The sequence below is a fragment of the Chelonia mydas genome, chromosome 18 (assembly GCF_015237465.2).
Source record: "Chelonia mydas isolate rCheMyd1 chromosome 18, rCheMyd1.pri.v2, whole genome shotgun sequence".
Lineage (NCBI taxonomy): Eukaryota > Metazoa > Chordata > Testudines > Cheloniidae > Chelonia > Chelonia mydas.
Window position 1 is genome coordinate 233,639 of NC_051258.2, and position 13,679 is coordinate 247,317.

Genomic DNA, 13,679 nt, shown 5'->3' on the forward strand with positions numbered 1-13,679 from the left:
TCAAAGGGTGAATTCATTAAGGTTGAAAGGACGATGTTGAGGTCCCATTGGGGGTCTGAAGGAGGCCTTTCCAAAGCCTACTATTCAATGGACGTGTAAATACAGAGTGCCCGGCCACAGGGGGGTGGAAAGCACTAACAGCCACTATGTTCAATATCTTTATCAATGATTTAGATAATGGCACAGAGAGTACACTTATAAAGTTTGGGAGGGATTGCAAGTACTTTGGAGGATAGGATTAAAATTCTAAATGATCTGAACAAACTGGAGAAATGGTCTGAAGCAAATAGGATGAAATTCAATAAGGACAAATGCAAAGTACTCCATTTAGGAAGAAACAATCAGTTGCATACTTATAGAATGGGAAATGACTACCTAGGAAGGAGTACTGTGGAAAGGGTTCTGGGGGTCATAGTGGACCGCAAGCTAAATATGAGTCAACAGTGTAACACTACTGAAAAAAAAGCAAACATCATTCTGGGATGTATTAGCAGGAATGTTGTAAGAAAGACACAAGAAGTAATTCTTCTGCTTTACTCCGCGCTGATTAGGCCTCAACTAGAGTATTGTGTCCAGTTCTGGGCACCACATTTCAGGAAAGATGTGGACAAACTGGAGAAAGTCCAGAGAAGAGCAACAAAAATAATTAAAGGTCTAGAAAGCATGACCTATGAGGGAAGATTGAAAAAACTGAGTTTGTTTAGTCTGGAAAAGAAAAGACTGAGAGGAGTTGTGATAACAGTTTTCAAGTACATAGATGATCACCGTGCTTGGGGAGGACGGAAGGAATGGTATCCTGGTGCAAACCAGACATGGGTCTGTCCACTAGTGGAGGGAGAGGAATACCTCTGGGAGAATTGTCACAGGAGGTCCATGGTATGTAGCAAGGGAGAACAGACACTCTGGAACCACAGCTGGAGGCAGCAAAGGTGAAGACGAGTGAAGGTGGTGACATGTGCAAGCCGCCATGTGGCCAAGGTGGGAAAGGCATGTCTGGACCACAACAGAAGGGCTAATGATAATCTTGGCAATCAACTCTTGTACCATCTGGAAGAAGTCCCTCCCTTGGTAGGTAGGCTTGACTCAAGATCGCATTGATGTTGGCCCCTATGAATTCTAGTGACTGTGTGGGATCCAAAGTTGATTTTTCGCCATTTATGCTCACCCCCAGGGAGAAGAGGAGTCTTAAAAGCATGCAGGTTGAAGCTCGAGCCTTCCTTTTGGGTCACGCTGCTAGCAGCCAGTCATCAAGGTAGGGGAATATAAGGACCCCCTGACGTCGGGCAGTGGGCCGCCACTACACAGAAAACTTTGCTGAAGACTCATGGAGCAGTGGTGAATCCGATCGGTAAGACACTATGTTGGAAGTGTCAATGGCCTACTGCAAATCTCAGGAACCTTCTTTGGGTTGAATAGGTGTCTATTCCACTGAATCATAGAATCATAGAATATCAGGGTTGGAAGGGACCCCAGAAGGTCATCTAGTCCAACCCCCTGCTCGAAGCAGGACCAAGTCCCAGTTAAATCATCCCAGCCAGGGCTGTGTCAAGCCTGACCTTAAAAACCTCTAAGGAAGGAGATTCTACCACCTCCCTAGGTAACGCATTCCAGTGTTTCACCACCCTCTTAGTGAAAAAGTTTTTCCTAATATCCAATCTAAACCTCCCCCATTGCAACTTGAGACCATTACTCCTCGTTCTGTCATCTGCTACCATTGAGAACAGTCTAGAGCCATCCTCTTTGGAACCCCCTTTCAGGTAGTTGAAAGCAGCTATCAAATCCCCCCTCATTCTTCTCTTCTGCAGACTAAACAATCCCAGCTCCCTCAGCCTCTCCTCATAAGTCATGTGCTCTAGACCCCTAATCATTTTTGTTGCCCTTCGCTGGACTCTCTCCAATTTATCCACATCCTTCTTGTAGTGTGGGGCCCAAAACTGGACACAGTACTCCAGATGAGGCCTCACCAGTGTCGAATAGAGGGGAACGATCACGTCCCTCGATCTGCTGGCAATGCCCCTACTTATACATCCCAAAATGCCATTGGCCTTCTTGGCAACAAGGGCACACTGCTGACTCATATCCAGCTTCTCGTCCACTGTCACCCCTAGGTCCTTTTCCGCAGAACTGCTGCCTAGCCATTCGGTCCCTAGTCTGTAGCGGTGCATTGGATTCTTCCATCCTAAGTGCAGGACCCTGCACTTATCCTTATTAAACCTCATCAGATTTCTTTTGGCCCAATCCTCCAATTTGTCCAGGTCCTTCTGTATCCTATCCCTCCCCTCCAGCGTATCTACCACTCCTCCCAGTTTAGTATCACATCTAAATCAGCGAAACAGGCATGAAGTCTTTCTGCGGAGAAGGAGAGTGCGGTGCTGGTTAAATCAGTCATGTAGATCCATATAGCTGTGGTTGTGGATTGGCAACATGCACTCTAGGAATATGCCAGGTTATGAATGCCTTTTATCTCGCATTTCATTTTGCGAGACCCCATGATGCATATGAAATGCAAACACTTTTATCTCTGTAGCTTCTACAGTAATAAACTGAGTTCCCTCCAACCTTCCACTGTCATTTTATGGATTCTCTCTTTTTAGTATTGGTTGATTCAGGAGTACAAACTGAAATATATATTGGATATTAAGAGGTGTTAAAAGTCAGCCACAGCTCAGGTGCATCTTTCTGACATTTCAACTTAAGGAGAGTGTGCCATCCTAGAGGGTAAGTGAGCTGTAGCTCACAAAAGCTTATGTTCAAATAAATTTGTTAGTCTCTAAGGTGCCACAAGTACTCCTTTTCTTTGTATATGAAATAGGCAGCCTGCATATTGAGAGCCTTAAACACACATGCCTTTTTCCAGTGCAGGGTATTATGGCTGCTAAAGGTGAGCATACAAAACTTGGGCTTGCGAATGAACCAATTGAGACGACACTGGTTCAAGGACTGGGTCTCTCATATCCGCCTTTCTTCTTGCATACAAGGAAATATGTGAAATAGAATCCTATGCCCTCGTCAGTCATAGGAATGGGGTTCTACTGCTACCATCTGAAGAAGAGAGTCCATCTCTAGGGGGAGGATACTGTCTGGCCCTCTCATCAATTAATAGTTCCAGTTGGCAGCCATCTCAGCCTTCCACTCTCCTGTTCAAGGTAGATCAGTCTTCTCCCATGACAGTCGGGTTCCTAAAAGGTCTGGAGAGTCTTTATCCCCAAAGGTTCCAATAAGGCCAATTCACAGGCCACAAACCCTGCAGCCAGACGCCCAATACCAGGCCGGTATGACAGCCCGACACCAGGGCCGAACAGTGTCCCTGGGCTGGACCTTGAAATCTCCTTACGAGCCCGAGGAGTAGTCCCTCTGGGACCAACCGTGTGCCAGTGCCTCCTGCTCCCAGCTATGGCATCGAGGGGAGTGAGATTGGTGCCAAGGAGTCAAGTCTTGTTGCTGTCACAGTGACCGGAGTCTAGTCAGCAGTGATGTGTGCCGGGATGGGGGCAAAGGTGTTGGGGATTGGGAGCAGGCTGCCGGGGATTGGTGCCATGATGCCAACCAGTGTCATGAAGAGGTCCCTTGGTACCTACCTAGGGAGGTGGTGGAATCTCCTTCCTTAGATATTTTTAAGGTCAGGCTTGACAAAGCCCTGGCTGGGATGATTTAGTTGGGGATTGGTCCTGCTTTGAGCAGGGGGTTTGACTAGATGACCTCCTGAGGTCCCTTCCAACCCTGATATTCTATGATTCTATGATACCGTGGTGACCATTACTGGCTTTGGGGTACTGCATCTATGCCTTGGAGCCGGAGACCGGGAATGTGCTACCGGAGACCATGAACTCTGCACTGATGACCGTGGGTGTGGAACTGGAGACCGGGCTCGAAGATTGGTGAGGTTCTGGCGAGCGACGACCCTGAACTAGCCACTGGGGAGGCCCCATCTGTGGCTTGCCCTTAGGGGAAGGGGCCTTTCGTGCGTCTGCCTCCTGTGGTGAGGGCAGCACGCGGAGGGCCATTAAGTCTTTGGCCGTTTGAAAGGCCCCTGGCATCAATGGCACCGTGAGGTGTCTGGGACCCCAACTGCTCCCGGGAGTAGGAGGAGGCTCTCGTATTGGGCTTGGAGCCCTGGCCAGAGAGACTGCACCTTGCAGTCCCGGTGCAGACGGGTGGCCTCAGCACGGGTCCCTGTGCCCATCGCAAACTTTCCTGGACTTCTTCTTGGATGGAGAATCGGCCAGGTTTCACGCTGTTTGCCGCTAGTGTGCGGATAGCTGATTGGCATGTGTTTGTGGCAAACTGTGCACGGCTTGAAACCATAGGGACTGGGGCATGCCTCGTCCCCAGGGACAAGTCTAAACTAAACTAAATTAATGTACTAACTACTTAAAACACTACATAACAACTATGTAAACAGAAAACAGCAAAAACTTTAGAAGCACTTTGCGAGATGCAAAGAACAGGCATTCCAGAAACCGTCACAGGTGGTAAGAAGGAATTGAGCAGGTGCAGGGCCGATGGAGCCTAATATACCTGTGCATGAGAGCGGAGCTCAAGGGAGCACCAGAGCTGGCCCTACGGATACTGCTGAGGCAAAAATCTCTGGCAGCCGTGCAACGCCGCATACACCTAGCATGGAATTAACATGAGCGACCACTCGAAGAGGAACTGGCGGATTCAGCAGTCTGTGCGACTTCTTTTGTTTGTGAGCCTTGGAACGTACCGCTTCTCCATGGCTGGAACTTGTGGAAGGTGCACTGTCTTTCTTGGGCCTGGAGGAAGACTTACTGCCATGCTTATGTGCATGCTTCCGTGCCTCACGACCAAGCTCTGGCACAGGGTACATAGTACTGGTACTAGCAATACCGGCTTGGATCTCCGCGGTAGGAGGTGAGCTCCTGGATTTCTCAGGCTGACATACAGGGGAGATTCCCCCGGCTGGGTTCGACTGCGGCCTCATGGTGACCTCCATGAGGTGCTTCTGGAGCCAGAGAGCTCGGCCTTTCTGGGTATGGCTTGGGAAGAAGAGGCAGATACTGCACCTGGATGAAATGTGGGCTTCTCCCAAACAGTAAATGCAGCGTTGGTCCTCCTTGCTGTCCAAGAAAGAGCATCTTCACCATAATCCAGTAGCCAGATGTGGGTGTAGGTGATGGTGGTGGGGCGAATTGGCAAAAATGGCATCCCAAAGTCCTTAAAATGTTAAACTACTACTACTATTAAAACTACAAAAAAATGAAACTATGTACAGTACTAAAAAAATTTTTTTTTAAAGTGTGTCACAGAGAGATGAGAGGAGAGTAGAAGCTCTGACCAAGAGCATGCAGCGGTGAGAAGGAACTGAAGGCGCAGTCAGTTCACTTCACTCTTTATTGCCTTGGAGTAAACCATGAGGTAGAGCAAGGGCACATGTGTGGACCAACAGACACTACTACTTTCAAATTATCCGGCTCTGGATGCATGGTGCATGTGTATAACCCTCAATGGAATACAACAGGGACCATCACTCAGAGAAGAAACTGACAATCTTGTTTAACACTTGTAGTGAATCCATTACAATTTTAAGAATGTCCACTCCAAAACTGTGGCAGAATTAAGTACAAATGTATACTCCAATTCATACTTTGCATTCTCTTTTAGACTTATCCATGCTGCTCTTTTCTCTTGCATTTATATTTTACACAGCCTGAATTTTTGCTCAGATTCTGCAGTATCTATTTGGACATTTAGTCCAAAATTTTTGTTACCGCAGAGTTAAGGTTTCCCAGTAGTACCTTGTTCCCTCAAGAATGTGGAGAGTGGCTAAACTTAAACCTCTGAAAACCAAGAACTACAAAGATAAGGTTCATGCTACCCCACAGAGGCAACCTGGAGCTGTCAACAGTCACTGAGGATAGCTCAGTAATGCTGTGGCATATGTAATAGCCACGAAGAAGGACTAAGAAACATGCCAATTATTGTGTTGTGTACCACAGATTTGAATTACAGCATTTACCTGCATGCACTCCAGCTGTATTCACTGTGTTAGGTGCAGCTGTGCTGAATGGTGGAGGGATTAGTTACAGCAAGTTAGCAGGAGAGGTGCATAGTTACCATGAAGGATCAGCCATGCCTCATTTCAGTGCTGACTTCTGTAGTTTGTCTCAGTAGCACTTCACAGGGGTCTTTTAATGGGGAGTTGGTGGCATACGTGACTTTGGTCTCAAGGCTTAGTGAGAGGTAAATGAAAGCAATGTCTCATAAAGCTCAGTGTTTGAGTATAGACTAGGTGTACGTAGCTCCTATTTGCTATGCCTAACCTAACCCTGAGTTTTACCTCAGCAAAGGAAGGTGTTAAACTTTGTCCTACAAAGCTCATCTGCAGCATTCCCAGAATGTTTTGTAGCATCTGCAAGGGTAAAGTGTTAGTACGTGTGTCATTATGCTAGTATGTGTGTTCGGGCATCGATCAAAGAGAGGAGAGTTAAGGCTGTGTTGCAGGAGTGGCACATACCATAATCCTGTATTTCCTGGTTTTCAGAAGTTTAAGTTCAGCCAATCTCTACATTTTTGAACGGCAAGAGGCATCACTGAGCAGCCTTAACTCTGTGTTCACTCAGTTTCTGGGCACTGAATTTTTCTGCATCCCCATTTTCCACAGCCCAGCCCTCCCACTCTACTGCTCAAGGTTACTTGGCAATGATTATCCCAGCCATAGGATGCACTGGCTGTATGTTAGTCCCTTCACTGCCCCTGCATCATCTCATCTCCCATCTCTGCCCCCCAGCATAGCCTAGTTTCCCCACCTCAGCTCACCTCCATATGGAGAGAAGGACATTGGTATGGGACAGACATGAAGGAGCATGGATATGGGGAATTTTTTAGGGGACAGAGCTAAAACACCCCAATATCTCCCACAGCACAGCTCTGATGCTCTCCTCTCTAGCCTGCTCTTCCCTGCACTGCTCCAAAACCCTACACATTCTCCCTCACTGCTCATACTTCCCCCACCTACTCAGACTCTTACACTCCTGCTCTAACTCTTCCAACATTCCCTCTCTCACACACACACACACTCTCCACCCTCTTTGCCTCTCTACCTGTAAGTTTGGAGGGGTCATGGAGAGGTGATGGGGCTTTGAGGACTACCTGTACCAGCTGGAGGTCAGAAGGTGAAGGAGAGTGTAGATACAAAGTCCTACCCCAAGTATGGGTATATGGGATGGGGTTCTACAGATCCATTTGCAGGAAAGGAGGTTCGGAAAGGTGTGAAGTGGACTGAAGAGATGTTCTCAGCCTGTGGTCCTGTGCCATACTCCAAGGAAGCCCTTTCTCAGTTCCCTACCCCATCTCAGCACTCGCAAAAAGGAGGACTTGGGGCACCTTAGAGACTAACAAATTTATTTGAGCATAAGCTTTCATGAGCTACAGCTCACTTCATCTCAGCACTGTGTACCTGTGCCATGCACTGCACATATTAATTCCTAGCTCCCAATCCGGTCTCAGCACTGAGGGGGCTTTTTTTGAAGGGGGACAGGAATAGGAGGTATGGATGTGGTGAGGTTTGGGGGACAGAGCTGAAGCTCCAACTCTGTATCTCCTACTGCACAGCTCTGATCCTCTTTTTTCCTCCTCACACTCTCCTGCACTGTTCCAAGCTCCCCTACTTTCCTACAAGCATCAGCATCACGGTAAGGGTGAGCCTGGTATTCCCATCCTCACTGCTGCAGGCAGCATGGGGATGGAGTAGAGTTCTACAAAAAGAAAAGGAGTACTTGTGGCACCTTAGAGACTAACAAATGTATTTGAGCATAAGCTTTCGTGGGCTACAGCTCACTTCGTCTGATGCATTCAGTGAATGTCCAAGTCCTAGTCATCCAACTGTGTTTCAAAAACACAGCATTTGAATGATCCCTTACTCTAATAAGTTGCTGTATAGGAGTGTGTTGGCCTCCTGATAGCTGTGCCAGAACACAATCCCAAGGGGAAAAGGTTGGCAAAGGTGCATAGCCTCCTTCCTACATCCTCCCAACCCCTCTCCTTCTGCACTGCTCCAACATCCTGCACATTTCCCCTTACTGCTCCGATCCTTCATATTCCCGAGCTCTACATTAAAAAAGTTGGAAGAATCTGAAAATACTATGAGCAGCTCATTTTAAGGGAGCTGTGTAATTTGACCAACAGTACAGCTATACTGCAATGTAAGCTCAGGGTTTGAATTCAGGCTTAAGCCTAACCCCCTTTCCATCAACACATAAATTGCGCTAATCCAGGGCTCAGACCCAAGATCCCAGAGGTTGAGGGTCCAAGCCTGAGTCAAGCCAGGACCCAGGGTTCAAGCCCTATTGGTCTGCAGCGTAGACATAGCACCAGTGGACTCATGCTCTGGAAGTCCTTCAAAATTATCCCACAATCCCTTAGGCCAACTTTCTTTGACCTCTGGACAGTCAAGTTTGGTGGACACTCAAGTTTTCCACACTGCACCATGAACAAAACACTAGCTGTGGCCACATTTTGGGAAGTTTGAAATATGAGTTTTTGGACTGGGGCCACACAATACCGTGTAGACGCTGGAGTCCAGGTTGAGACCCAGGGTTCAAAAATTCCTAATTTGGGTTTACAAAAGAACCTAGGGTTTCAGAGCCTACACTAACAAACCCACAGTCTGCAACTTGAGTTCTACTAGTCCTGGGCTTACATTGCAGTGTAGACATACCACAAATGACTCTGACTGCTTAACTTGCTGTCCTTTGAGCGTACTCAGGCCCTCTGCTCAGGAAATAGTTGAGGAGCATTATCACATTATCCCAACTGCTTATCTTTCATCTTACCCCTATTTAATTAATGGTAATTACCTTGATAACACCTACAAAGTAAAATCAAAGTCCTCTTGTGTATTTTAAAGCAATTTAAAATATTGGTTTTAAACCAGAAATTTTTATCTCAGAGCAAAACTTCCAAAAGGAGCCCCTGCAGAATGCAAGCAACATACACAATACACATTCTTTGAAAACTGCCATGGCCAGGATTCAGACTGACAGTATATTGCTATAGCTCAGGTTTAGTGACCACAGCATGTCACTTTGAGCCACCCAGCTTCTGTGACAACAGATTACCTGCAACAGAGTCCTAGTCTTGCTGCACATGTTATAATTTAGTGAAAACTTTTACTCCAGATCACTTGTGTGCCAAACTTTTCAGGAAGTTTTAAAACTCTATTAGAGAGATCTATTTTGGGAATTGAATTTGTTCCTAATGTGTTGTATAATTGTATTTCTTTATTATTTGTTTTATGACTATATAAAACACTTTGGCACATATGGTCAGTGCAGAGGAAAACAATCAATCACTAATAATAAAACAGACTCTTTTCTAATTAGTAACTGGCCTGAAGAATTTGTTCATTTGTTAAGGTTTTTGAACTTGCTGAAGACTTTAATTAGTTCTTAGGCTGATGGCTCCCACAAAAAGGCAAAGCCACAAGATTTTCTCTTCAAGTCTTGAAAACAATTCAAATGAAAGTCTCCAAACAGAAAAGGAAGAGTCTTAACGAGTCCAGGTACCAGTGCCAGGAACCACATGGCCCATGCTCACATTATATTTTGCTTTACTTATGTATTAAGGGGCTCCTCGCATGAAAAAGAAGTTGGGTGGGAAAACCAGCCTGCAAATAGCTGATGCCCTTACTATGTGTTACTATTACGCTACTGTTATGTCACATTCTGCTGCAAGGGATGTATTCTTGATCATTCATTACACAAACTTTACAGGAATGGACATTATCTAGGCCTGAGCTCTGAATTCATTAATTTTAGATGGTCACAGCATATATACCTCTTACTTCACATTAAGTGATTTGTTCAAAATTACCACAGTGATGGATCAACAAGGAGCTAAACTACGATTATAAGGATCAACATCAAGGACAGCATATAAACTGAGGTAAAACTTACCAATCTCACTGGCCTTTGCTCCACCACTGCTGCCCTTCCCCCAGCTGCCCAACTGGGCTTTAGGCACAAGCTGAATCTTCTCATCTATTGTGGACTGCAATACAAATCAACACAGATGATCAAGCACTTACAAATAGGAAAATTTTGTAAATGGATCTTTTCATATAACTCCACTTACTAATTCTGGTACAGCTGGTAAGACCGCTTATTAGCACAGAGGCACATTTCTAGTAGATTCTTGGAGATCATTCCTCAGCCTCTAAAAGGCACGGGGTGTCTAAGCACACCCCAAATAGATGCTTCCAAAGCGTAAATGTAAAACATCTGAGGGAAAGCAACCCTCACAAAGAGTAAGTATAAAGCATCTGTGAACTTTCCATCAATAAGATCGAAAGATCTTAACAGTAGTTTTAAGGAGGGAATACAGGATTGATGCATTGAGTGTGTGAGGATGACCATTTTGTATGTAATGAATTAATGATTCCACTCACTATGAAATCTGCCAATCCTGGCACTGCTGGGAATTTGCAAGCAGCAAGGATCAGAACACAGAAAGCCATGTAAAGAAAAGGTTTGCAGGATCTGGAGGGCAAAAGCAGTGTCTTACAAGAACTGGAAATCCGTTCTGTAATGATCAGCAAACAAATTTATTGACTACCAGGTTGCGACACTGCAGATCTCCTTGGAACAGCCTTTGTTTCTTTCTGCCCATGAAGCTGTAATGGAGATAGTGGTACGTACACTAAGCACAGTAGAAGAGCTTCTCTCATCTGAGTTGTAAGCTTGATTATTAGCAGAATAAATCCACCTCACTAGACAGGGCTTTGGAGGCCTGCTGTACGATCTCCATAAAGAACAAATGGCACTTGATCTGCAGGAAGATTTTATTCTGTCCCGGTCCTACTTTATAGGCCTCTTAACATCCAGGCACTGAAGGAAAATTCAATAGGGTGGCACTGATTAGGGCAAAAAGAAATAAAGAAATCATCCTAATAATGTAAAGGATCAAGTTCTCTTTCTTTGGATAGAAATTCCAAAGCTGTTCTCAGGACCATTTTGTCTGGAAAGAACTCTAGCAAAGGACAGGGCTCTAGGGAAGGACAATACACTTAACCTGAGTCTGAGACTACTGTCACAAAAAATCCCACTTTGCTGGTAAGAATAACAAAAAGCAGTTCATCAGAGGCTCAGATGATGGTTGCGGCAAGATTTGCAGGATCAGATAAAAATTTATAACAGTTTATAAGAAGGTGAAAGGCCGGTATGAGTCTCCTGATTGCACCCAGAAATCTACAAATACAAAGTGAGCGTTCATTGCTCATTTCAAACCACAGATCCTCAAAGCTCTTGGTGCTGCCACCTATGATAGGCAGCAAGTAGAGGGAAAGCAACCCTCCTCTCCACAAAGAGTAGTTCAGCTGAGAAGAGGGGAGGTAGTGGAACACTGGAGAAGAAGTGGCAGTAGGGGGAGATATGGCCAGTTTCCTTGGCAATGGAAACCAGATACCAGGGCTCCGACCGCTCCTACTCTGCCTGCACCAGAACTCTTGGTGCTTAAATCTTCCCTGCCCAGGCAGCTCTTTAAAGCATTGCCAACTAAGAGAAGATGACGTGGAAAACCTGCCATCCTCTGAGGAAGAGGGTGCCCCTTCCCTCTTCTTCCCTCTGACCTTTTTTCCTGTGTATTTGTGGGAGGGGAGTCCAAAAAACAGAATGAGAATCATGAAAGTACAGAAGAATCATCCCAAGGTGAAATCCTGGGCCTCTCTCTGGAAGATCCAGAAGTGGACAGGATGGTGTTCAGAAAAAAAAGGTCTGAACAAGAGACAGAAAGATACAAGAGCCAATTCTCAGAAAGTTGTAGTCTAGAAGGAGCCTGCTATCAGGCCTGAGACAAAACTGAGAGAATACTGTGGACTCTGTGTACTGAGAGTATGGTGGGCCACCTCTGCCTACAGAGACTAGAAACTAAACTCCAAGAATCTTCCTGAGTGCTGCCTCCATGATAACTCATAGAATCTCAGGGTTGGAAGGGACCTCAGGAGGTCATCTAGTCCAACCCGCTGCTCAAAGCAGGACCAATCCCCAATTTTTGCCCCAGATCCCTAAAGGGCCGCCTCAAGGATTGAACGCACAATCCTGGCTTTAGCAGGCCAATGCTCAAACCACTGAGCTATCCTTCCCCCCAGTAACCACAGGCAGGCCTTCCAAGGCACTTGAGAGGCCTTGTGGGATAGCTGCTTGATGTATTATTCCATGTCAAAGACAGTACCTGAATTCACATTCTCTTTTCAACTGAAGAAATTTTGGATCAAAAAAGGATAATTATGAATCTTAAAAAATGTGTACATATGTTGTCTTTCCTCAGTTCAAATAATCTTTGGACATTCAGAACCAATAACATTTGCTCAATGTTTTGTTTACATTCAGCTCAGACCTGCCTCCCCAAAGATTTTACGAATTAAAACATCCTAGAAAAAAGAGTAAGGCCTCTTTGTACCTATAAGCACCAAACCATCTCCTCCATAGATCTAAACAAACAAAAATTTCCCAAACTAATATCCAAGTAGCTTTGTCAACATTAAGTGACTCAGTCCATTGACACTTACCTTGGTGATTTTAAGGAATTTGGTGGGGTCAAGCACACGACTATTCTTTGCCCCCTGAACAGTGTTCCATCCACTTTCATCTACCCTCTGGACACCTACAAAAACAACAAAGTCAATCAAAACTTCCTTAAAACTGTTGCTCATGGTCCAAACGTATCCAAGTGCAATGTGTACAGTCCTTGCCTCAAAAACTTGATCTGAGAAAGTCAAAGAAGGGGCTGCAGCCCTACTGTGAGCCCAACACAACTCTACAGTGCGAAAGTTAAGCATGAATTTTAGAGGTTTATTCTAGATTACATATTATAGAGGCATGGGATATTCAAAGACTATTGTATCAACTTTATAAACGTTACGTATATCTTTCTGAGCTACAGATTATATTCTGGCTCCATGGGGGAGTTACAGGGGTTTACTGCAGGAACTAACATCATTTGGGGGTAATTAATGACAATTCCTAGGCAGGTGGCAAGACTAGAGAGGGCTCACCTTTTGGGAGAAATGGCATATGCTAGTTTGATCTGGTTAAAGATGGTTACCAAACAAAGAACTGAGAGCTGTATAAAGTGGTCACCCTAACATGGGAGGGAGTCACTCTCACTCAATCCAAGAATTAGCATGACACTGCGACCAAGAGGGGCAGACCTGTAGGAAGGGTTTGAAGTACTTTGTTCCTATCAGGGTTTTCATGTTGAAGATGGATTTGCCTGGTAAACTGAGACCTGCATGTGAGTTGTTTACTGTTTTTAAGATAGGTTTTCTCTGTAATGCTTTTGTTCTGAATAATATTTTCTTTATGAAGGCTGACTGGCCACTGGTTAGTGCCTGTCATCGAACTGAAAGAAAGCAGAGCTGCAGATGCTGAACTAAACTTAGACCAGCTGGGATAACAACTGTGAATTGCATGAGGAATTGCAGCCCAAATTTCTGCTCTAGAGGGGGAGTCACAGACCTCCGCCCTGAGCAAGGTGATAGTTAGAAGCATGAGACCTAAGTGGAGTGCTCTTAAGGAGGCCACCTGAATGGGTTAGAGGTGCAGTTACCGCAGGAACTGTGGCATATGTAGATTATTAATTGTTGTATTATAAACAGGCCTGAGAAAGAACCACAATTTTGAAGGGCAAACTTTTGTGATATTTCCCTCTGACTAAAGCAC

The 13,679-nt window shown here is 45.3% G+C and overlaps 1 protein-coding gene across 1 annotated transcript in view; it reads right to left on the reverse strand.

Moving 5' to 3' along the window:
* The window catches only part of EIF4G3 (eukaryotic translation initiation factor 4 gamma 3), a 382,496-nt gene that overhangs the window by 72,180 nt on the left and 296,637 nt on the right, over nucleotides 1-13,679 (reverse strand). The window contains 2 exon segments of the mRNA XM_043531915.1: nucleotides 9,918-10,011; nucleotides 12,527-12,621. Coding sequence (XP_043387850.1) covers nucleotides 9,918-10,011; nucleotides 12,527-12,621 — 189 coding nt within the window.